General features: G+C 39.1%; 1 protein-coding gene across 5 annotated transcripts in view; it reads right to left on the bottom strand.

Annotated features, from left to right (window-relative positions):
• The window catches only part of FTO (FTO alpha-ketoglutarate dependent dioxygenase), a 431,427-nt gene that overhangs the window by 305,251 nt on the left and 100,165 nt on the right, over positions 1-26,011 (bottom strand). For 4 of the 5 annotated variants that reach the window (XM_035282681.3, XM_035282682.3, XM_008985872.5 and 1 more), the window contains exon 2: positions 13,491-13,568. In XM_035282681.3, coding sequence (XP_035138572.2) covers positions 13,491-13,568 — 78 coding nt within the window. Of the gene's footprint in view, positions 1-13,490; positions 13,569-20,148; positions 20,214-26,011 lie in introns of all 5 variants that reach the window. The other variant, XM_078358136.1, reaches the window with a different exon arrangement.

The following is a 26,011-nucleotide window of genomic DNA, read 5'->3' as shown; positions in this document are numbered from 1 at the left end:
GAATTCTAGAAAGTTCTAATAATTCTACTGGTGTCACTGGCAGAGAGTAATATTAGCCAATTCCCTCCCCTAATACAGAATACATGGAATTATTCATGTAGGTTAGGACTACATTAGCTTCTCAGCCACCACTTTCCTTAGGCCTTAACATGTCAATCGGTGTTAAGCTGGAGTTTCCTGATTCTGTATAATGCAACTGATTTATTTTTAACCAAAGCACAGGATTTTATGTAAATGTAAATGTAAAATCACAGGATTTTACATTTACCCATGTAACGTTGGATCTGATCTGTTCCTTGCTAGTTTTAGGCTATTTTAAAGGAGTCAGACATGATCAACACATTAACCTGTCCTCCTTGTATTGTGCTGCCCACCATTGTTAAGACACCTTCCTTCTACATCTTCATTCATTAATTACCATTCATATGATAGGGTAAGACCAGTATTCTTCCATACACTGTTTTTCATGCAACATCTGTTTATTGAGAGCCTATCACCAGATGGAAATAAGGTCCCTGCTCTCACAAAGCTTTCTACCAAATCAAGTAAACAGATAAAGAAAAGCAACCTCAAATTGTGTTAAGTAAGAAGACAGAAACAAACCAGTAGGAAATATTATTAGAGCAGGAAGAATTCTCTAAGAAGACAGGATTTAAGCTCAGATCTTGAGGAAAAGAAGGCACCAGAAATATGACAAGCCGGAAAAAGGGCTTCCCAGAAAGAGAGACCAAAAAAGCCAAAGGCACTCAGGAAAAAGACCAGCCTATTCTAGGGACCAAAAAAAAAAAAAAGGTTGGTTTTACTAGAGCAAAAGAGCCAAATACACAGTGACATGTGACAAGGAGGCAGAGGATGGCAGAGGCCCGATCACACACAGCCCTGGGGGTAATGGTAAAGAATCTGGAACTAACTCTAGATGCACTGAAGGATTTCGAAAGGAGAAAAATAACTTGATTCACATTTTATAAAAATCGCTCTTAGTTATAACATCAGGCATGGATTGGAAAGAGGCAAATGTGAGCGTGGAATGTGCTATTACAATCATCTGGGAGAAAAGTGAAGACGATCTGGACTAAAATAGAGCCAGAGATAAGTGGACAGATAAAATGCATACTTTGTAGGCAGAACAAAAGGATACGCTTATGAATTAGATGAAAGGGATAAAAAAATGATAGAATGTTATTTTGAGACAGAGTTTCACTCTTATTGCCCAGGTTGGAGTGCAATGCTGCGATCTTGGCTTACCACAACCTCCGCCTCCCGGGTTCAAGCGATTCTCCTGTCTGAGCCTCCTGAGTAGCTGGGTTTACAGGCATGCACCACCACACCCAACTAATTTTGCATTTTTAATAGAGACAAGGTTTCTCCATGTTGGTCAGGAAAGAAGTTAAGGATACATTCTGGATTTAACGACTAAATAAATAATGTATTGTTTTGTGAAATAAGGAAAACTGAGGCAAAACAGAAATAGTAGAAGGAAGAAAAGGGGGAAATGAAGAGTTCACTCTGGATCTGCAGCCTTGAAGATACCTATGAAACCTCCAGATGAAAATAACAAGGGGGAACTGGATGTACACATCTGCAGCTCAGAAGAGAAAGTAAGGCAGAGGAACGTAATGTGAGAGTGATCAGCTCACAGCTGGGTTTTAAAGGCCTGGAAATGAATGAGATCACCTAGGGAAAAAGGAAAAATACCAAAAGGAGACCAAAGTTATTTTCTGAGTCACAGCAGAAGCCTCAACAAAGGAGAACCAGCAGAAAACCAGCAGAGTGTATTAATGCAGAAGCTAAAAGAGGAGAGCATCTGAAGAAGGATGGGGTAGTCAATTGTGTCAGCTGCCACTGAGAGGCCAAGTGAGATGAGGACAGATGAACAGGTAGATTCGACAGTGTGGAAATCACTGATGACAATGGCAAGAACAATCTCAGTAGAGTGGTGGGCGTGGAAGTCAGATTGGAGTAGATGAGGATGGAATGAAAGAGGAGGAACTAAGATGGCAGGTAGAGCTGTCTCTGAATGCTTCTTCCATGAAGGGGAGTAGAAAAATGGATCTTTTGATAAAGGAGAATGCTAGACAAAGGGATACTCTCTAACGACAGAAGACACTAGAGGACACTAGGGTTTCTCAGCACACTCATGAGAATGATACAAGAGAAAGAGGTTGATGATGCAGAAGAGAGAGAGCGAATAACCAAAGAAGCGGAGACCTTGAGTGTCTATAGCAGTAGCTCCCAAGTCGGGTATGCAGGGATTTGTCAGGTGATCCCGTAGAGTGGTAGGGCGCAGAGAAGAGATAGTAGAACTGCTTTATTTTTAATACAAAATGAAAGAAATTAAGCTTTATTAAAATATGTATGCATATATATCTATACATATACACAAATAAGTTTAATATGAATATTACTATAAAATAGACACATGTACCTGAGTACTACTACCAGCACCCTACCGGTGGTGTGCTGGAGTCACTCCACACCGGCTCATGAGTGCACTGTGTACATGTCTTTCCAACTGCACATTCAGTAACACCATGATGGTGGCTTGAAACTGTCCACGGTGAGAGTATTTACATTACAGAAATCAAAATACACTAAAAATCAAGGCTGGTTCTTTTCCCCTACAGACCACTTTTAAACATTTTCTAGGATGTCACTGCATGTGCTCAAAACTTGTCACTGATAAGAGTATGTGATCAAACACATTTGGATAGGAGAGAAGATACCTCTTACATTGGAATAGGCTAGAAGGAGAAAGAAGGTATAAATTCAGATAGGATGAGAAATTTAATAGTAGGCAGGTGAGTAAGTTCTAGGGTTTCTTTTGGAGGGGGTGGTGGTTAGAGAATGCTTTGACTTTCTCAGTGAAGTTAAGGTGAATCATTAGCTAAGAATGTATCCTGATCATTAGAGCTGTTTGCCAAATAGTTCTGGATTCCTCCCCTGCCACCCAGCTTTTTGGGTTCAGTGTGGAATTACACTTCCTGGCCTCCTCATGATGGATGAAACACAGGATTACTTCTCTCCAGTGAGAAATGATGGCCATCCCTCCCAGCCTGGACATGTCATTGCCAGTGCAAGACCCTCTCACAGTAGCCAGCTGGTGGCTGCTTGGATCTCTGAGCTACTTTAATGGATAGTGACTCTGTGCAAACCCACAAATGATACATAAAATGGCCCAGAAATATTATTGTGTGAAGCCATTGAGATTTGAGAGTTATCTGTTACTATAGCATAATCCAGCCTGTTCTGGCTGAGGCAGAGTGCAGGAGATATTGTAAAAGACATGCAGAAACTGGGAGGAAGTAAGCAAAAGAAAAATGAAATGTGTCAAGTCTGAACGTGGAAAAATGACTTTACTGGTAAGCATGGTAGGAATGCCCTGCTTCTCAAAATGTCTATCTGAGGTGTTGACCATGAACTGAAAGTGACAAAGAGAGGAGTCATGTGGCATATCACTATGCACTGTCATTGATACTGTCAGGGATCCATGTAGAATTTAGAGTTTCCATATTTCAGTTATCCCAATTGGAAAACAGAAACAGTGATATCGTACTTTCTATTTCCATAGCTCATAAAGAAAGCAATGCAATCCTGCAGGCAGAGACCAAACATTCTAGAGCCATAAGCAGTAACTCTAATTCTATCGCTCTACTGGTTATTTTCTTTTTTTCCTTTTTTTTTTGAGACGGAGTTTCGCTCTTGTTACCCAGGCTGGAGTGCAATGGCGCGATCTCGGCTCACCGCAACCTCCGCTCACCGCAACCTCCGCCTCCTGGGTTCAGGCAATTGTCCTGCCTCAGCCTCCTGAGTAGCTGGGATTACAGGCGTGAGCCACTGTGCCCGGCCCTCTACTGGTTATTTTCTAAGCAAGTCCCTGAGGCCTTAGCATACTCAAAGCAATGATGAAGAAGGTAATTTCTTCACACTGTCTTAACACCTCCAGTACTCTCTGAATGGTCCTCAGTATAAAACAATAGAGAAAAGTATAGTAATTCCCAAGAACTTCGTTTTTGAACACACTCCCCTCCGGGACTAAGAAAGGAATACTGAAATAATGCACTCATCTGCACAAATGCCTGCCCTCCCCCCACTGAAATCTTGCTGCTCTTGTCCAGCATATACAGACGGGGTCTCAGTACTGCATAAGATCTATTTAACACAGGGAAATTATAACCCTATGCACCAGGAAATCCATATAACCACATAAATATCATCTGTAAATACCATGACATGAAAAACATCATAAAAAGAAAATCAGGACATGGGAAAATATTCCATTTTTTTCCCACTTAGATCATGTCCCTTTTCTCTCTGACCATATGTGCTTCTATTCCTGCAGTCCTCAAGTGCCTAGCACTTCAGCAGGCTTTTCCCCCAACTCCACACCTGGATGGTCCTTCCCATCCCCTGGGTCACTTTCTCAGGGAAACCTTCCCTGAATCTCCACCCTCAAATAGGTGCCTTCTGTTATCACTCCACATACCTTACTTCTCTTTCACAGCACTTATCCATTTGTAACTGTATTTATTTAAACTATTATTGGTTTAATAATCTGTCCTGTAAGATCACAAGCTCCTAAGATAGTATTAGTGGCCAGGCCCAGTGGCTTGCACCTGTAATCCCAGCACTTTGGGAAGCTGAGGCAGGTGGATCACCTGAAGTCAGCAGCTTGAGACCAACCCTGACCAACGTGGTGAAACCCCGTTTCTACTAAAAATATAAAAATTAGTTGGGCGTGATGGTGTGGGCCTGTAATCCCAACTACTCGGGAAGCTGAAGTAGGAGAATCACTTGAACCCAGGAGGTGGAGGTTGCGGTGAACAGAGATTGTGACATTGCACTCCAGCCTGGGTGACAGAGTGGGGAAAAAAAAAGAAGAAGATAGTATCAGTACCCATTATAACCACAGCACTTGGTTCCACATAAGTACTTAAGACTTGTTTCTAAGGAAAAAAGCTTTAAAAGACTGAAGAAAGCAGATGAGTGGAAATCTTAGCTGGGCTGGGAAAAAAAACTAAATGTAAAGAGGCATGAGAGACCTTTTTAGGGTGCTAAAAATGTTCTAAAGCTGCTGTGATGATGGTTTTACACCTCTGGAAATTTGCCCAAAATCACTGAATTGTACAATTTTAAAAGGTGGATTTTATGGTACGTAAATCAATAAACGTTTTTTAAAAGATTGATAGATGTCAATATCTGAAATTTTGAAATGTTGTATAAAATAAATCATAAAATTAAAAGGCAAACGACCTGGAAAAAATAAAGTACAACGTATATGGCAGAAAAGGGCTTAATACTCTTAATGCAGACCCATTTTCTAATGGTTTCTATGTAAATACATATACACACATTCACAAGCAAATTAATAGAGAAGCCTCTTAGCACATAACACAACTAACTGGCTGGGTGTGGTGGCTCACACCAGGAATCCCAGCACTTCGGGAGGCAAAGCAAAACCCTGCCTCTATTAACAATACAAAAAAATTAGCCAGGCGTGGTAGCATGCACCTGTGGTCCCAAGCTACTTGTGGGGCTGAGGTGGAAGGATCGCTGGAGCCCAGGAGGCGGAGGCTGCGGTGAGCCTAACCTGGGCCACAGAGTGGGACCCCATCTCTAAAATACATAAATAAATAAACAAATTACAAATGAATATTAACTGTACCAAAGTTGGAAAAAATATAATTTGTATTAAATTTTTAAATTAGTTATTGTTTATCAAATTTGCATTAAAAATTTTATAATAATAATACAAATTGTTGATAATGGCAAAATTCAACATTCAGATAGCGAGCAATTAGGAATGCAAAGTATTACAATGTTGCTTAAGGCCAACTGGACAAGATCTATCAGAACCTAAACACGCCCACATCTTCCGTTCAGTTATTCTACTTTTAAGAACTTATCATAAGGAAGTTATTAGATAAATACACCAGGATTATAAGAATGTTCATCATAGTATTATTGACGATAATTAAAAACTGAAAACCACCAAAATGTCAACAAGGGATTGGAAGGGAAAATGGTACAACCACATGATGGAATATGAAAATAACAAACTCAAATGTTTGAAAGTAAGTAGGAAACTACAGTCATAGAAGAAATTAGTAACAAGACAGTCTGACAAGAGGATCTGTTTCATTAAAAGAAAAACAGTACATATATAAAGACTCACAGGGGAAAAAAGTACTTGGAGAAAAAGACAGTCAAAAGTTGATGGTGGTTATCCCTGAGTAGTGTACTTGAGCATAATTTTAATTTTCTTCTTTAGACATCCATATTATTTTCAAATTTTCCAAAATAAATGTAAAATACTTTTAATCAGAAAAATCAGAGAGAAGATGTTGCGCTAAAAAAATTCTTAATTTTCATGACATTTCTTATATTTGCCAAGAGATTCTTTCTGATGGCTCTAAATGGTCAAAAATCTTTACGAGAACTTCTGGTACTACTTAAATATGTTGTTAAGACTCTGGGGAATTTTCACTTTACCACAATGAAAATAAATAATAATAGCTGGCTGATTCTGCCACTATCTCAAAGAAAATGCAAGAAAGATAACCCCCAACCTAAATGCCCTCTTTTATTGTTTACATAAAGGTGCTAGGTAGCATTTGTTCAATTTTTTTTTTTTTTTTTTTGCTCTGTCGCCCAGGCTGGAGTGCAGTGGCGTGATCTTGGCTCACTGTACCTCTGCCTCCTGGGTTCAAGCGATTCTCCAGCCTCAGCCTCCTGATTAGCTGGGATTACAGTCATGTGCCACCACACTCAGCTAATTTTTGTATTTTTAGTAGAGACAGGGTTTCACTATGTTGGCCAAGTTGGTCTTGAACTCCTGACCTCATAATCCACCCACCTCAACCTCCCAAAGTGCTGGAATTACAGGCATGAACCACTGTGCCTGGTCCAATTTTTATTTTAAAAAATAATAATAATAATAATAAGTAACTTTGGAAAAGAAGTGAACTTTAAGCAATTTAATATTAATTCATCCTGTCAAACAAATAAGTTCACTTTCCATTTTGGACAGGTACATGTAGAACATCAGATATCACACAATAATTTGGAACAGCTGTTGGCAGATTCTCAAATATGCTAGACTTTTTTTCATTTAATCCCATTAGCGTTTTTTCCAAGGAGTATGCAGTTATGAAATTTATATTAGTAGGTGTCTGGTCACATACTGTGTGTCTTGAGATCTACAAATGATCTTGTGGCATAAATGATGATTATATAGTTTAATAAGTATTTGGAAAGGTATTTTAGATATAAAATGCCAGCATGCCAGGCCTTTGTCAATGGTTGAAAGATGTGAAAAGCTAAGCTCTCTGGAGAACAGGCTTCATTTTCTGTCTATTTTAAGCCATTATATAAAAATTCTACCTTTTCCTCTCATATCAAGAGATGCTTCTGAAAAGATTTCATCATACAGAGAAATCAGACATGGTTTTAAACTAGTAAGATACCAGTTTACCAGAGGCTCACTTAAATGAAGCCCAGTGGAACTTCAGTAGAGAGAAACAAAATTTAAAATCTTCAAGTGACTAGGGAAATGCCCTTCACTTAAAAGTGCTAGAATATTCTGATTTCAGAGGAGCATATTTCTAATCTGGCTGTTAATAGATTTTGCCCCTAACACTTTCTATTTTGCACTCAGCAATTTACACCCTATCACTCATAATATTTTCTATATAATTTTTGTTGTAAAATGCTTGTGACTTGGCAGCCACTCCACAACTAATGGGCTAAACACTCATCTGGCCCAGACTCTGTCTGCATAATGCAAAGTAGAGCCCCAAAAGGGATATACTTCTGGAGTGGGTGTTCAGACTCTGCCACAGCTATCACAAGACTTGAGATACCATGTGCTTTGCTACAAAATGACACAGATGCTTATTCATTCATTCATTCAATACTTTATTTCATTTTGTTTATTTAAATTTCTCGTACACTTTGTACAGGCACTGTACAAAGTGCCAGAGATACAAGGATTAAAAGAAGATAGGTCCTGTTTGACAGCATCTCATAATTTAACAGTATAGACTGAAATGTAAACTGAAAGAGAATTTACCACAACAGAAGTGTGAGTATACTGCTATGGGCGTGGGAATAATTAGGAAGGAAAAGCTGGAAAATCCTTAGGTACTGAATACATATGTATTGAGCACATGCTATTTGCAAAGCACTTGGTGCTGGGAATAAGAAAGAGAGCAAAATGTCTTTTTTCTCTCTAGGAGCTCATGTTCTGGGTGAGCCAGACAATAAGCACATAAATAAGTAAAAATACATAGTATTTTAGATGATGATAAATCTATGGAGAAAAATCAAGCCGAGAAAATAGGATAGGGAGTGCTGGGTACGTATTACTATTTTACACAGGGTGGTCAGGGAAGGTCTCTAAATACAATTACATCAGAGCAGAATAAAGCAAGAAATAAGGATACAATCTCTGCAGATGCCTGTGGGGAGAGTTCCAGGTAGAGGGAACATTCAGAGCAAAGGCCTTGGGGCAGGAATGAGCTTGATTTATTCCAGGAAGAGTAAAGTGCCAGAATGGGAAGAAAAGTGTGAGGAGGGTGGGGAGTGGGCAGGGGCAGGAAGTGAGGTGAGGGAAGCAGTTAGGAACCCAAGCGTGTAGAGTTTCGTGGGTGCATGTAAGGTCCGGGGCTGACGGGAAGCTATTCAAGGGCTTTGAGCAAGAAAGTGTAATGAGCTGATTTATGCTTTCAAAAGATCACTCCAGATGTTGTGTTAAAATGAACTAGACTGGGGGAGGGAGGCAGAACCAGTCAGAAGGCCGCGGTAGCAGAGAGGATGGCAGTTTTGGCCACGGTGTAAGCAGCAGAGGTGGTGAAAAGCAGTCAAGTTTCTCCTACAATTTAGAACAAAAGGGATTTTCTGATGCCTTCACAGAATATGTAGTGTTTAAGTAGGGTCCTCAAAAGTAGCTGCTCACCAGACAGAAAAGGAAAGAGAGTACTAGTGGGCACAAAGGCCAGGAAGGATAAGAGGGCACAGCAGAGTCAGGGTGGAACCAAGAACTCCCTATTAAAGGGGTTTACGGTTGGGCGCCATTTTAGGCATGGGATGAGATTACACCATAGAGGTAGATTGGGGTCAGAAAGTCAATGGCAGCCAGGCCCGGTGGCTCACACCTTTAATCCCAGCACTTTGGGAGGCTGAGATGGGCGATCATTTAAAGTCAGGAGTTTGAGACCAGCCTGACCAACATGGCAAAACCCTGTCTCTACTAAAAATACACAAATTAGCCAGGTATAGAGGCATATGCCTGTAGTCCCAGCTACTTGGGAGGCTGAGACAGTGCTGTGATTTTGGCTCACTACAGTCTCTGCCTCTTGCTTGAACCCAAGAGGCAGAGACAGTAGTGAGCCAAGATCACAGCACTGAATTTCAGCCTGGGCAACAGAGTGAGACTCTGTCTCAAAAAAAAGAAAGAAAGTCAATGGCCTTAAAGGGTGGATATACTGAAGAATTTGAACTTGACCTTGGAAGAGAAGGAGACTCTGCAACAGTTACAAAACAAGGAGGTACAGGTCAGTTCTGATGGCACTGGGGAGGGCATGAGGAACGCCGACCAGGAGGATACTGAAACTGCGGAGGCAGAAGGTGACCAACATGGCCTGCATAATTCAGGTAGTGTCTGTGGGATGGGAAAAGAAAAAATTTGAGAGATGCTGAAGAGGTAAAACCACAGGGGCCCAGTGACTAAATGAGGGAAGAAAGCAGTGGGTAGAAGTTGAGGGTGCTGAGCTTTCTGATTTCAAGAATGGAACTAGCGGACCCCATTAGAGAAGAGGCTGAGTGGGAAGAGCCTTGCAGAAAGAATCCTTATTAAAATGTAAGTCACATCCTGTCACACTTGTGCTCCAAGCCCTCTCATGCCTCCTCATCACAGAGTAACTGCCAATATTCTCACGACAGACTGCAAGTTCCTATACAACCCAGCCCCCATCTCTCTCTGTGACTGCATCTGCCCTGCTCTCACCAGCTCTCTCCCTCTACTCCAGATATGTTGGCCTTGGGTGAAATCCTGTCTTTACTAAAATTACGAAAATTAGCCAGGCATGGTGGAGGGTACCTGTAACCCAAGCCACTTGAGAGGCTAAGGCAAGAGAATCGCTTGAACCCAGGAGACAGAGGTTGCAATGAGCCAAGACTGCACCACTGCACTCCAGCCTGGGCAACAGAGTGAGACTCTGTCTCAAAAAGAAAAAAAAAAGGTGGCCAGGCATGGTGGCTCGCACCTGTAATCCCAGTATTTTGGGAGGCCAAGGAGAGTGGATCACCTGAGGTCAGGAGATTGAGACTATCCTGGCTAACACAGTGAAAGCCCATCTCTACTAAAAATACAAAAAATTAGCCGGGCATGGTGGCATGCACCTGTAGCTCCAGCTACTCAGGAGGCTGAGGCAGGAGAAGTGCTTGAACCCAGGAGGCAGAGGTTGCAGTGAGCTGAGATCGTGCCACTGCACTCCACCCTGGGCGACAGAGTGAGACTCCATCTCAAAGAAAAAAAAGAAGGTGCTCTTAGAGTGATTAGATATTGGTATCAGGGTTTGTTATGGGCCTTGGAAAGATAACAGAAAAGTCTTGATAGTTGTTCTGTTTGCATTTGGGTTTCCTTTTATCCCTCAGTGGATGGCTGGTTCAGAGCACAGCAGGCTGATAACCTTTTGTATTTTATTCTTCCTGTACCATTTTCATACCACAAAAGCTGAAATGGCTCGGCAGTTGCTTTGTGACTATGTACGTAATCACGTACCAGAGGCTTATAGCTAGAAGTAAGCATTTCAAAACTAATTGCATTTTGTACGTTTACCTGTCTTAAGGGTACTTCTAAAAATTATTTTTTCCCTGATTGCAAAAGAATATACATTCACTGCAGATAATTTGGAAGACTGGGAAAGCTCAAAAGAGAACACTCACCCTGTCACTATGTGGTATGACATTTCTGTACACATCTGTCAAATCTTTCCAGATGCCAACTCCCTGGGTAGGTGTGTATGTGTGTAGAAGCAAAATTCAAATCATACTAAACTCATCATCATTATATATAACTGGTTTTCCAAATTAACTGTTGCATGCACGTATACATTCAAGCAAACACATTCAGCCCCTGATAGGTACCAGGAACTGAACAAAGTACAGAGGATAAGGGAAGCCAGCATACAAAAAAAAATCATTACAATTACACGAGATTAATGCCAGACATGGTGGCTCACGCCTGTATTCCCAGCACTTTGGGAGACCAAATCCCTTGAGGTCAGGAGTTCAAGACCAACCTGGCCAATGTGGTGAAACCATGTCTCTACTAAAAATACAAAAATTAGCCAGACGCACTCACTCGAACCCAGGAGGCAGAAGTTGCAATGAGCTCAGATCTTGCCACTGCACTCCAGCCTGGACATGACACAGTGAGACTCTGTCTCAAAAAAAAAAAAAAAAATTAAGTGAGATTAAGTGCTGACAACGGTATAGATAAAGTATAAGAGCAGAGGCAGAGATAACTCTCAGGTTGTAGAGATGTCAGGGAAGCTTCTTACAGGAGATGACATATGAGCTGTTACTAACAGGTAACACAGAAGTTCACCAAGGAAAGAAGAGACAGACATGGTGGCTCATGGCTGTAATCCCAGCACTTTGGGAGCCCAAGGTACACGAATGGCTTGAGCTCAGGAGTTCAAGACCAGCCTGGGCAGCATGGTGACACCCTGTCTCTACTAAAATATAAAAAAAAATTAGCCAGGCCTGGTCATAGTCTCAGCTAGTGGGGAGGCTGGGGTGGGAGAATCACCTGTGTCCAGGAAGCAGAGGTTGCAGTGAGTCCAGATGGCACCACACTGCATTCCAGTCTAGACAACAGAATTGAGATCTTGTGTCAAAAAAATTTTTTAAAAGAAAGAGGAGACAGATAAAGAGAAGGAGGTATGTCAGCAGAGGACGTAGCAAGAAGGCCCCAAAGATGAAACTCATAGCAAATTTGAAGTACTGCAAAAATCCAGTGTGGATAAAAAGGTATAGGAGCAGGAAGATGCGGCTGAAAATGCAGGAGCCAGGCGATGATGTGGGATTCGAAGCAGAGGGTTGCCATGCTCAGATTTACATTTTGGTTAGAAAATACTACAGCTTCAAGGATGAAGAGCAAAGAGAAAAATGAGAGAGACCTATAAAAGGACTGATCGTGAAAAGGAAAGATGGTGTAAATGAAATGAGAATATAAAAGAGATAAGGGAGATAAGAGACAGTGTCCTAGAAATAATATTGAACTAGAGGTCGCAGAAATCATATTGATCTGGATTCTAAATGGGTAAAGCCCTCCCTTCCTCTCTTCCTTCGTTGGTTACTGATGGTCAGCTATGTACATGCAGGTGATAGAGATACAAAGATGCTCTGACCTAATTCCTATACCCCAAGACTTTACATTCTAGTAGGAAAGAAGAGGTGAAAATTTATTAATTTTACATGCCCAGAAGACTTACCCTTCCTTCTTTGGAAACAGGACTCCAATTTCCCTTTGGGAAAATCACCCATGTCTACGTCACACAGTGCATGCTGTTTAGTGGGAGTGCTCCGACTCCCACCCCACTCCAAGAGTAGATACATGAACTAGGCTAGGCAAACAGGAGCAATTGACTCCTCTGAACACGATGACTAGTTCAGAGATAGGCACATGACTCCAACCAGGCCAACAGGATTACTTTCTGGAGAATTTGATGGAACCAGGGAAAAAGAACTCACTACCTTTTTCTAAGATCCCAGATGCCAAAGACCAGATGCTGTCAAGAGTCCTACTATACTCTCAGACGAGAGCCTATTGAGCATGAGGTCACAATGAGGAAAACTAAGCCAAGAAAAACAGAGAAAACCAGTGATTGGGTGACATCTTTTATAAAGTTCAAGTTAGCCACATACTCTTGGACTTCTAAGGCAAGTTAATAGATTCCCCTTATTTTTTGCCACAGTGAGTTTGATTTGGGTTTTTGTCATGTGTAATTGAAACAGTGGTGACTAATTCAGAGAGAGAGACATGGAATCCTATAATTCCCATGCCATGTGCTAGGTGGTGTACAGTGCAATCGACTTGTAGGTAAGGTAAGCTGGGAAAATGTTCACATAGGAGGTGATGTTTAATTGAACTCTTGAAGAATTAGCCATCTGCAGCATGGCAAGTAATAAGGTAAGGAGTAAAAAGACGGACAAGGAGCTATACAGAAGTAACAGTACGAGCAGAGGCAAGGAAGTGTGGAATGTCTGAGGAAGTAAAAACAGTCACTATGCTAAAGTCTTAAGTACACAGCAAAAAGCTGATTGTGAAGAAATGTACATGTTCTGTAGGCCATGAGGAGTCACAGGCGGATCAAATTCGACCTTTTCACCTGTTATCTAACCTCTCTAGCCCTGCTTCCTCACAGGTAAAATAAGATCAATCAGAACACATCACTGAAATTGATAAAAATATTAAAATACCTTACCTGCTGATAGAATTCATCATCTTTGGGAGTTAGATAAGGAAGCCAAGTGTCTTCAAGCTCTTCAAGAAGCCTCAGTTTCTGTTTGAAAATAATAATAATTACATATAAGTGAATATACAATGACCCAAATTAGGATGCTCTCTTATTTTTCCAATAAGAGAATACAAAAAAATTTTAGCCAACTTGAATTTATAGTCTTTTAGAGACAGAAATTAGTCAAATGTCAATTATAAAATGTATTAATTACATTACAAACTTTTCTTTTCTTTTAGGGACAGTTCACTGTGTCACCCAGGCTGGAATGCAGTGATATGATCATAACTCACTATAACATCAAACTCTGGTCTCAAGTGATCCTCCTGCCTTATCCTCCCAAGTACCTGGGACTAAGAGGTGCCATCATGCTTGAATAATTTTTCTTTATTTTTAGTAGGGACAAGGTCTCGTTATGTTGCCCAGGCTGGTCTCAAAGTACTGGCCTCAAGCAATCCTCCCCACCTGGCCAGGTGCTGGGATTACAGGCATGAGTCATAGCACCTAGCCAAGTACATACATACTAAATTATACATGATATGAAGCATACATTTTGAAATAATTTTATTCACTCTCTCATTTCATGAGACAATTTGATTCACTCTTCACATATATTGTTGCCATCTGGGTCTTTTTCATCACTACAGTCACCTTAGGAGTCATCCAATACAGTTTTTCAGAGCAAACGCCTGTCTGTATAATCTGCTTGAGACATAGTAGCTTGTAAATCCTTTTATGGTACTATCACTGGAAATACCAAACCAAGTCACAAGTGTCCATTTGCATAATGTCAGGATATTTGGAATATTTATTTGTCTTGTAAATATTTATTTGAGATCATATCCACTTACAGAATTGCTTTTTTAGAGTGATCTATCATCCCTACAATAATTACTGAATCCGTGTTAAACATCTTTGTTTCGTTTCTTTTCCAATTTCATGAAGCAGCCTTTTAAAGCACTCAAAGCCAGCATTGTCTGAGGCTATTTCAAGAGCCTATCTTTTCCCCAACAGTACTGTACTATTCAAACAAAGTAACTGAGAGGGGACCTCATAGGATAAACTATCTTATAAGGAATCAGATACATATAAGGTAACTTTCTCCTTCTGAGGGATATTTTTCAAACAATATCTGACCTTACATTCAAGAATATATGGAGTTTGTATGTGTACATGGCTCATAAATGGCAAAAATGTACATATACACTCACAGACACCTATATACAGACATGTACATACTATAGACATTATCTGTAAGAAAGAAAGCAAAAACAGCAGAAACAACTGGGTTTTAAATAAAAATGCATAAATGCATCATCAAAGCTACTGTCAGCCAGTAAGTTACCTTTATAAGAACTAGATAATGGTACACCTTGCTCTGGGCCAATATAGTCCCACTTAGTAAGAATACAACTTGGTAAACACAAACTGGATTTCAGGCTCCACCTGTTCCCATGGCCACTGTCTTCATATGGTGCACAACCTACTCAACCAAACATGGCGGCCCTGGGTACTATCCTCTCCCACCCCAGGAGAGCAGCCTTCTCTCATAAACCCATCACAGAGTAGTCAGAGGAAACTTCCTTTTGGGTAGAACACAATTTCTTTCCGGACGTTTTGTATCATTATCTACAGTGAGGAAAGAGAAAGGGAATAGACGCTGGGCGCGGTGGCTCAAGCCTGTAATCCCAGCACTTTGGGAGGCCGAGCGAGGCGGGTGGATCCCGAGGTCAAGAGATCGAGAGCATCCTGGTCAACATGGTGAAACCCCGTCTCTGCTAAAAATAAAAAAAAATTAGCTAGGCATGGTGGCGCATGCCTGTAATCCCAGCTACTCAGGAGGCTGAGGCGGGAGAACTGCTTGAACACAGGAGGCCGAGGTTGTGGTGAGCCGAGATGGCGCCATTGCACTCCAGCCTGGATAACAGGAGCGAAACTTCGTCTCAAAAAAAAAAAAAAAAAAAAAGAGAGAAAGGGAATAGAAGTATAATCCCCAATTGACCTAAGAGACACAAAACCAAATTCTACTCTTAGGCATAATTCTATTATATTTATTTAATCAAAGCCTTTGTTTAGACTATAGGTGTTTTCTCATTTATAATGAAAAGGTTGACTTACCAGTTAAACTATGAATACTTTTTTTTTAAGGCAGGGTCTCACTCTGTCCCACAGGCTAAAGTGTAGTGGCCCAATCACTGGTCACTGCAGCCTTGAGTTCCCGGGCTTAGGTGATTCTCCCAACTCAGCCTCCCAAGTAGCTGGGACAAAAGGGGCAATGCCACCATGCCTGGCTAATTTTGTTTTACTTTTTTTGTAGAGATGAGTCTCAGTATGAGAGCCAGGCTGGTCTCAAACTCCTGGGCTCAAACGGACTACCCGCCTTGGTCTCCCAAAGTGCTGGGATTATAGGAATGAGCTACCATGTCTGGGCTAAATTCCGAATACTTTTATAATTATAATACTAACGTTAACACACACCATTTCAAATAATCAACAAACCAGTGTGGATAATTCACTACTGGTTAACTGATTTATCTGTTTTTCAGTATTAACCATTATTTGTGCCACGGAAAGAACCAATGATATTTCCATGCATATACTTGTACATTTCTGCACTTCATCATAAATTTAATCACAATCTATACCTCAATTTTTACTTCAAGCTCAGAAAAGCCTCCATTTTCCTATGAATATGTTACCAGTTCTTAGTCTTTTTTATACACAAAGTGCCAGAATATTTATAAATGCCAAAAAAGGTGAGCCTTGAATAATTCAAATGCACATTTCTCAAACCTTGAAATAGCTCCACCTTGCAAACACCACCTTAAGATCTCTTCATGACAGTCCATCAGTAAAGCTAATCTACATTTAAAGAGGAACACAAAAGTATGGACTCCCAAAAGGAATTACATACTCTACCTAAATCAGATAAAACAGCAACAGACCTGTCCCATAGGTCAAGAAGTGCCAATGTAGGCTGATCTTCTACTTGTAAATAATGCTTCAGCTAAATGCTTAGAACAACCACCACTTCTCAATTCATTTCAGAACTGAGCATCAGATAGGTATAAAACATTGTAACTTAGAAAGCTCTATCAAAAGGATAAAATTTGACAAGATTTTTCCTACTCTAGAGCAAGCAGCATATAATTGATCTTCCACTAGGAATTTTCATTTTAATACTGTGAGCATTGTTGTATCTATACAACAGCAAAGAATGGGGGCCAGGAAATCACCCATCTTAAGACTGCACAGATAAAAAACTGCTCTGAACGTCAACACTCACTACTTGCAATTTTACCAAGTAACTGACAAGGTCATTTATTAAATAACAATATTTACAAACATAAAGAGAAGTTTGGGTCATGTTTGCATCAATGAAATCAATCACATAACATTAAATTAAATGGGTAGCCCATAAACATCAAAATTAAAAATTTTTGACTGCTTCATTAAAATCAAAGATTAAGATTAAGATTCCTTTATGAAATGGGAGTAAGATTAAGAGAAACCTCCTGTCAGGAGGGCAAAACAGAACCATACTTAGGGAGGGTAACAGTTAATGCCTTTCAAAATTCAAATACATTTAACCACGTGAGCCAGCGATCCTACTTCTGATTTAGCCTTCTAATATACTTTTACCATGTTCAGAAGAATATATGCACAAGGCTACTCATTACATCATATTATTTGTAGGATAAAAGTTTGGCATGCACACTGAAATGGACATTTCAAAAGGGTGAATTTTATGATGCGTGAATTATTATCTCAATAGAGCAAAAAGATTAGAAACAGTGCAAATCTCCAGACACAGAGGGCAGTTGAATAAACTACAGGACATCCACATGATGAAGTATAATGCAACAGTAAACAAAAACAAGAATGCTCTGTGGTGTTTTTTGTTTTTTGTTTTTGTTTTTTTGGAGACGGAGTCTCACTCCGTCACCAGGCTGAAGTAAAATGGCACGATCTCAGCTCACTGCAACCTCCGCCTCCCAGGTTCAAGTAATTCTCCTGCCTCAGCCTCCTGAGTAGCTGGGATTACAGGCACGCATCACCACACCCAGCTAACTTTTGTATTTTTTAGTAAAGACAGGGTTTCACTTTGTTGGCCAGGCTGGTCTTGAACTCCCAACCTCAGGTGATCTGCCCACCTTGGCCTCCCAAAGTGCTGTGATTACAGGAATGAGCCACCACACCCGGTCTCTGTTTATGAACTAAAAAGCTCTCCAGAAGATACTGGGAAGTAAAAAGCAAGGCACAGAACATCTGCTTGTATTTGCATATAGAAACATAAAGAATAAATGACCGACTGTTGAAGTGATTATCAGCCAACAGAGGTGGGAAATGCCTAGAAAGGGACAGAGGCAGAGCCAAGACTACTCACGATATTCTATTTTATATTGTTTTGACTTTTGCACTATGTAAGCATCTTACCTATTCAGCATCTTACCTATTACCAACTCAAACATCTAATCTACAAATTCCTCATATGAAATGCAATATAAAGATGAAGACAACAGGATTTTTGGCATTGTTTTAGAAAGTGCATACTTTTGTCTATGTACAATGAAGTATTTATTTGGAAAAGAGGAGAGAAAAAAACAGCACTGACAATTTTCTTTGTGTCAAATGCCAACCACGGTAAACACACACAACATTAAAATGCACTCTGGAGTGCAGGTAGAAGGAGCTCACGTTTGACTGTCAGATCTGGCTAACTGCTGCTCCTCGGCCTGATGTACAGATAAATCCACACAGCTGGGCCCTGCAGCACACTGCTCTGCTCACACATTTCTTTGCTGTCACACTTGTGTCAAATACATCAAGCTGCTCACAAATGCCACAAGGAGAGCCAGAGAGAGCGTGAAGCCTCAGCTCTCCTACCTGGCAGGAGGGGCAGATGAAGATCCTTCCATTCAGGCTACCACCCATTTCCACAGCTCTAGCAAAATAAAAGAGGACAAAAGACCTATGTAAAACATACCACAGCCAGGCACCGTGGCTCACACCTGTAATCCCAGCACTTTGGGAGGCTGAGGCAGGAGGATCTCTAGAACTTAGGAGTTTGAGACCAGCTTGGGCAACATGGCAAAACCCTGTCTCGGCGAAAAAGAACAAATATTAGTTGGGCGTGGCGGTGTGCACCTGTAGTCCCAGCAACTTGGGAGGATGAGGTAAGAGGATGGCTTGAACCCAGGAGGCAGAGGTTGCAGTGAGCCGAGATGACACCACTGCACTCCAGCCTGTATGACAGAGTAAGACTATCTCAAAAAACAATTTTAAAAAGCACCGCAACTCAAAGCCATAATGGTTTAGTTAGATATCAGAAACTATACAAGCCATAAGCCTCCGCTTTACTGTAAAAAAGTTAAGCTGTATCTGAGCTTGTATATCTTGTCAAACAGAGATATGGTTTGAGAGTCTTACAGTAATTACATAGAAAGATTAAGTGGATTATGACTTATGTAAGGGTGTAACTCACCTACAAATGAAGTGTATTTTTCATCCCACCCCCGACCCTTCAGCCATGTCAAGATTATGCTTCTAAGAACATTTATTATTATTATTATATTTTTGAGGCAGAGTCTCGCTCTGTCACCCAGGCTAGAGTGCCATGGTGCAATCTTGGCTCACTGCAACCTCCTCCTCCTGGGTTCAGGTGATTCTCTGCCTCAGCCTCCCGAGTAGCTGGAATTACAGGTGCTCACCATCACACCCAGCTAATTTTTTTTGTATTTTTAGTAGAGACAGGGTTTCACCATGTTGACCAGGCTTGTCTTGAACCCCAGCCTCAGGATCCAACCGCCTCAGCCTCCCAACGTGCTGGGATTATAGGTGTGAGCCACTGTGCCCGGCCACTTATTCTTTATCCATGTATCATTTTCCATACATACTTCTCCAACTATGCATCTTGTGGCGGGTTTAATAAAAATTTAATTTTGTGACCTGAGTCTTTTCAAAATACAATGATGAATAATGGCCAATGAATGTTCATTGTGAAAATAACTGCATAATCTTGTGAGGGTTTTAAGTGAGAAAATGACCCAGTCCTTAAGCAGAGTACTTGGTGGATAAGAAAGACATATCTAAACTAACACGAGAAAAATCAGTAAGAGCCAGGTGCAGTGGCTCATGTCTCTAATCCCAGCGCTATGGGAGGCCAAGGCAGGCAGATCACTTGAGGCCAGGAGTTCAAGACCAGCCTGGCCATCACGGCAAACCCCATCTCTACCAAAAATACAAAAATTAGCCAGGCATGGTGGCGCACGCCTGTAATCCCAGCTAAGATGGCTAAGGCAGGAAAATCGCTTGAACCTGGCAGGCAGAGACTGCAGTGAGTCGAGATTGCGCCACTGCACCCCAGCCTGGGTGACACAGTGAGATTCTGTCTCAAAAACAAAAAAAGATCAATAAGAAGTAGCTAAATCAAAAGAAGTATAAATAAATATTTCATATATACATATACTATATTTGCTTAAGAAGAAAACAACTAGTTCAACCATTTCAACAAATTCAGCATTGCCTGTCTTATGAAAAACTTCCCTCTCCATGAAAATATGGCAAAGTAAAAGTAAACTGGATTTGGAGGTGAGAATTGAATTTTGAGTGGAGACTCTTTTACCTCCTAGATGCAGCACCGCATCTGAAGCAAACTCGCTCATTCTCAGTTTCATCATCTGTAAGACACTGTTTCAAAAAGTTGCGATGATAAAATAAAGTTATTTATATGTATTAGTGCATTTTACAAACGATAAACTATGCAGATATTAGGCAAATAGCATCCAAACAGTGGAGCAGGGATCTGTATAATAGAGCAAACTCCTCTGTTATGTATGCATGACCTAAAGAGCCAAACTCCTGAATTCCAATGCCAGTTCTACCGGTCTAGGTGCACGCTTTGGAACTAGTTTCTTATCTCCCCAAGAGATGTAAATGATGTTAATAATAAAGCCCTACGAACAGAGCCTGGCCCATAAGCAGCCCTCAATACACTTTGGCAACCATTCGTTGTTATTGTTATCTACTCATGTCTAGAAAAGAATAGTTTTATTTCCTAGTTATAAATTACTTATACAGGAATCTATGTGTACCATATCAAATTATATTTTGAGCCACAGATTAATACTACTGGATTAATACAAATCCAGATATTAATTAGCCTCGGTGATGTACAGGAGAAATGTATAAAAACTTTCCATAAAAGTTTACATATATAAAATGTGTCAGTTAACTATTTTGTGGTGATTGCCTAATTTTTAATATGTCAAAATTGCAAAATTTTAGAACAGATGAAGAAACTAAGCCCCATCCACAGCTCTTAAGTGACTGGCAAGAGACTATTTGCCGCTCATGAGAGAGGCACAACTCACATTCTTATTTCCCAGTGCTACACCCACTATGTCACACCATCCCTGAGGCAAGAGAAATAATCTCTCTTAAGAATTGTTTAACTTTTAACCGAAAAAGAACATACACAACACAACACTTTTTAAATTTTTTAATTAAAATCACTCCTACTTTTAAAACCAATACTTTAAACAGCCACTGCTCTTGGACCCTCAAGTCCTAGCTGCTTTTTGGGAGCTCTACAAGGCTTTCAAAAGAGATCTTTCTAATTAATATTTAGCAAGTCTTGTTCTGCTTCCAAAAATGGAAGCTGACACTACAGAGGACAAAACATCTAGCCTGGACAGAAAATCTCATAATTTAGAAAACATCAGGAAAAATATTCAGAAGGATTTCACCTCAGCAGTGGTGTGATGACCGGAGACTAAATGTCACTCTGTTCCTTTCTAATTAAATGCAATACCTGAAAAGATCCAACTGTTTCCAAGTAACTTAAATAAGTTTGGTGCTTAAATAGCAAGCACCAAACCCAGCACTTCGGTGTTAAAAATTTACAGTGTTTGTCATCCAATCAAAAGCAAAAAGGCATGGAAGTTTCTAAGAGAATCTACAAGGCGAGACGATATGACTGATAACAAAGAGACAAATCAACTAATTGAAACTGATGCAAAAACAGCACAGATGGCAAAATGAGTAGTCGAGTACACCGAAAGATTAAGTACAGCTGTAGCTCAGAAGTTCGAGAAGTTGGGAAAAGATCGAGCATGGTAAATAAAGCAACAGAAATAACATTACTCTAGAGGGTAAATCCACAATGTCTGAGATGAAAGATTCACTGGATAAAAATAAATCAAAACAAATTCGTTATAATAGGAGAAAAGAATGATGAACCTGAAGAATTTGGAAAATTATCCAAAACAAGTTACAGAGAGGAAAAAGACAGGAGAAAAAGTTAACAGAGCATCAGTGAGCTATGGGATATTTTCAGCAGCTTAATACATGTAATTGGAGTTACCAAAGGAGAGGAGAGAGATTGGGACACAGAAACAATAGTGGCCAAATATTTTCCAAATTTGATAAAAACCATTAATCTACAGATTTAAGATGTTCAAAGGACTTCGAGCACAAAAAACAAGAGGAAATAACACTAAAATGCATCATAATCCAATTACTTAAATACAGTGAAAAAAATAAAATCTTAAAAGTAGTCAGCCTTCCATATACACGGGTTCCCCATGTATGGATTCAAACAACCACAGATCAAAAATATTCCTGAAAAAAAAGGGTGGTGGCAGCTATACTAAACATGTACAGATTTTTTTCTGTGTCATTATTCCCTAAACAATGAAATATAACAACTACTTATATAGCATTTATATTGTATTAGTTACTGTAAGTAATCTAGGGATGATTTAAAGTATACAGGGAGATGGGCATCGTTATATGCAAATGCTATAGGCCATTTTATATAAGGGACTTGAGCATTTGTGAATTTTTATATTTCCAGGGGTCCTGGAACCAATGCCCCACAGATAATAAGAGATGAATGTACTATACACAAAAGCAAACTATAGAAATAACACCAAATAAGGCTGGCCTTGGTGACTCACACCTGTAATCCCAGCACTTTGGAAGGCTGAGGCAGGTGGGTGCACCACTTGAGGCTAGGAGTTCAAGACAAGACTAGCCAACATGGTGAAACCTCTTCTCCACTAAAAATACAAAAATTAGCCAGGCATGGTGGCGTGCACCTGTAATCCCAGCTACTCAAGAGGTTGAGGCACAAGAATAACTCAAACCTGGAAGGCGGAGGTTGCAGTGAGCCAAGTTCACACCACTGCACTCCAGTGTGGGTGACTGAGTCATCTGTTTCCAAAAAAAAAAAGAACATCAAATAGCTTGTTGTAAAAATATGGTTGCCAGAAGACAGAAGATAGTGGAGAAATGCCACAATATATTTCAAAAATAAGGAGAAATAAATATTTTTTCAGATATACAAAAGCAGAAAGAATTCAACACCAGCTGATCTTCAAGGTACAAACTGATCACGGAAGACCTTCAGGTGGAAAGAAAAAGACAACAGATAAAAATCTGAATCTACTTAAGAGAATAAAGAGTATCAGAAATAGTAACTATGTGGGAAATATAAAAGGCTTATTTCTCACTAAGTCTTTATAAAAGATAATTGACTATTTAAAGCAAAAAGAAGAGTAGTACATTGTGGGATACATTACATATGTGGAAGTAAAATGTATGACAGCAACATCACAATGGCCAAAGAGAAATGAAAGTATACTGTTGTAAAAATTCTTATGCTACATGTGAAGTGCAGTAATACTTCAAGAAAGATTCAAATACGATAAAAATGGATACTAGAAACCCTAAAACAACCATAAAATAACAAAGAATTACAAGTAATAAGCCAACAAAAAAGATAAAATGGAATTATAAAAAAATCCAAAAAAAGGCAGAAATCAAGAAGAAAAGGAATCAAAGAATAGACACAAATGGGAGAATTAAATCCAACCATAGAAACAATCACATTAACTGCAAATGATCTAAATAGCCCAATTAAAAGAGAGAAACTGCCAAATTGGATTTTTTAAAAGCCGTATGCAACCACAGGTTGCCTATAAAAATATTCTAAAAAATATAAAGAAACAAATTGGTTTAAAGTAAAAGGATAGACATGACATTGTGAAATTGTACTTAATGCCACATAAGTGTATTCTTTAAAATTGTTAAAATGATAAATTATATGTTATATATATTTTACTGCAATAAAAAAATGATTGTAAAAAAGTAAAAAGTTGGAAAAGACATTTACCCAGTAATACTAATTAAAATAAAGTTGAAGTGGCTATACTGATATCAGACAAAATGGAATTCAGAACAAAAAAAATTACAAGAGATTAAAGTCATTTCATAATAATAAAGGAGTCAAATCATCAAGAACATAATCTTAAAGATCTACACACCTAATAACAGGTCTTCAAACATGCAACAAAAACTGCAAGAACAAAAAGAAATAGATCATTTTATAGTTAATAGTTCAAGATTTCAATATCCCTGTCTTCGTAGAACAAATAGACAAAAACACCGTAAGAAACTTGACCACCACCACTAACCAACTTGAACTGACAAGTAGACAGCACTCCATCAAACAACAGCAAAATAGACATTTGTTTCAAAGACACATAGAACATTTGCTAAGACAGACCATCTCTAGGTCTCAATACATTTATAAGGATTGAAATCATTAAAAACTATGTTCTCTGACAAAATGGAGTTAAATTTAAAATAATAACAGATATAAATCTAGAAAATCCCCAAATATTTGAAAACTAGATAATTGATTCCTAAATAATACATGAGTTAACAAAGAAAACAATAGAGAAATGAGAAAGTATTTTAAGTTGAACAAAAATGAGCACCTAAACTAGCATACTGAGGGAAATTTATGGCATTGAATGCCTATAATTTAAAAAAAAAATGGTCACAAATCAATTAACTTAGCTTCCACCTGGAAGAACTCAAAAAAAAAAAAAAAAAAGAACAAATAAACAGGAGAAAATAATAAAAGACCACAGAAGAAATCAATGAAATAGAAAACAGAAAAGTTTTTTTAAAAAAGCCAAAAGCTAGTTTTTTGAGAAAATAAAATTTTAAAACTCTAGTCAGAATGATTTTTAAAAACACACAGAAGTTTCAACATACCAATTAAAAGGATAATAAGGGGATGTTATAAACTTTATGCTAATAAACTCTAGAACTTAGATAAAATAGACAAATTCCTTGGAAGACACAAATTACCTGGGTTCACTGAAGAAGAGGTTAGCCTGGGCTAGACCAGGCATGCACAAGGAACACTGTCATTTCAGCAAAGTAAGAAGACTTGCCCAGAGAGTGAAAAGACCTTGGCTAAGAAGGAGATGTGGCTCAGAGGATGAGGACTCTGGAGCCCTGAGGCTCCACACTTCTGCATTATCCCTCTATTACAGGATGAGAATGAGATGTCATCCACAAACAGCCCCACACTGGGCCAAGCACAGACACAGTCCCCAATTCCTCTCTCTGAGTTTGCCTCATTCATTCATTCATCCATTCAGCAAACGTTTACTCCCGACCCACTATGTGCCAGGGATACGTTGGGGACAAAATGGTGATCAAGAGATGGGCCTTGTACTCAAAGAAAAAAAGAAAAAGGAAAGAATAACACCTTTTTAGCAGACATAGATAGTCCTATATCTATTAATGAAATTGAATTTGTATTTTAAAAACTTCACACAAAGAAAACTCCAAACCCACTGATAAATTCTACCAAGCATTTAAGAAAGAAATAACAATAATTCTACATGAATTAATTCAGAAAATTAATGACTTTCAATCCCAAAAGTAACCAGAAATGTTAAAAGAAAATTACAGACCAATATTCCTCATCCATATAAACGTAAAAAGTATTAACAACATTTTAGCAAACTGAATCCAACAACACATAAAAAGGATAATACATAATAACCAAGTGTTAACCCAAGAATGCCAGGTTGGTTTAACATCAAAAATCTATATAAATCCATCATATATTATCAGGCTAAGAAAGAAAAACTACAGGGTCACCTGAATAGGTGTAGAAAGAGCACTAGACAGTACCCAACAATGACCCTGATAAACATACTCAGTAACTAGAAAACCTACCTAGTGGTAAAAGACTGAATGATTTTACCCTAAAACCAGGAAAAAAGCCAAAGATGTTTGCTATCACCCCCTCCATCCAAGATTGCACTGAAGGTTCTAGCCAGTGCAACAAGGAAAGAAAAAGAAGTGAAAGGTGTTGGTAACGAGAATAAATTTTAAAAGATAAAACTGTCATTATTTCGATATGACATAAGCATCTATGTAGAAAATTCTGCAGAATTTGCAAAAAAGCTATTAGAACTAATAAAAAGTTTAGTTACATTGCAAGATCAATATACAAAAATCAGTTTATTTCTATATGCTAGCAACCAACATCTGAAATTGAATTTTTTTAAAATACCATTTACCTCAATAAAAATTATAAAGTACTCAGAGATAAACTGGACAAAAGGTTTTCCAGACTTATACAAAGAAAATTTAAAAACAGTACTGAAATTAAATAA

Source organism: Callithrix jacchus, chromosome 20, assembly GCF_049354715.1.
Source record: "Callithrix jacchus isolate 240 chromosome 20, calJac240_pri, whole genome shotgun sequence".
Classification (NCBI taxonomy): domain Eukaryota; kingdom Metazoa; phylum Chordata; class Mammalia; order Primates; family Cebidae; genus Callithrix; species Callithrix jacchus.
The sequence above is the reverse complement of the archived record's forward strand: the minus strand, read 5'-3'. Positions and strand labels throughout refer to the sequence as shown.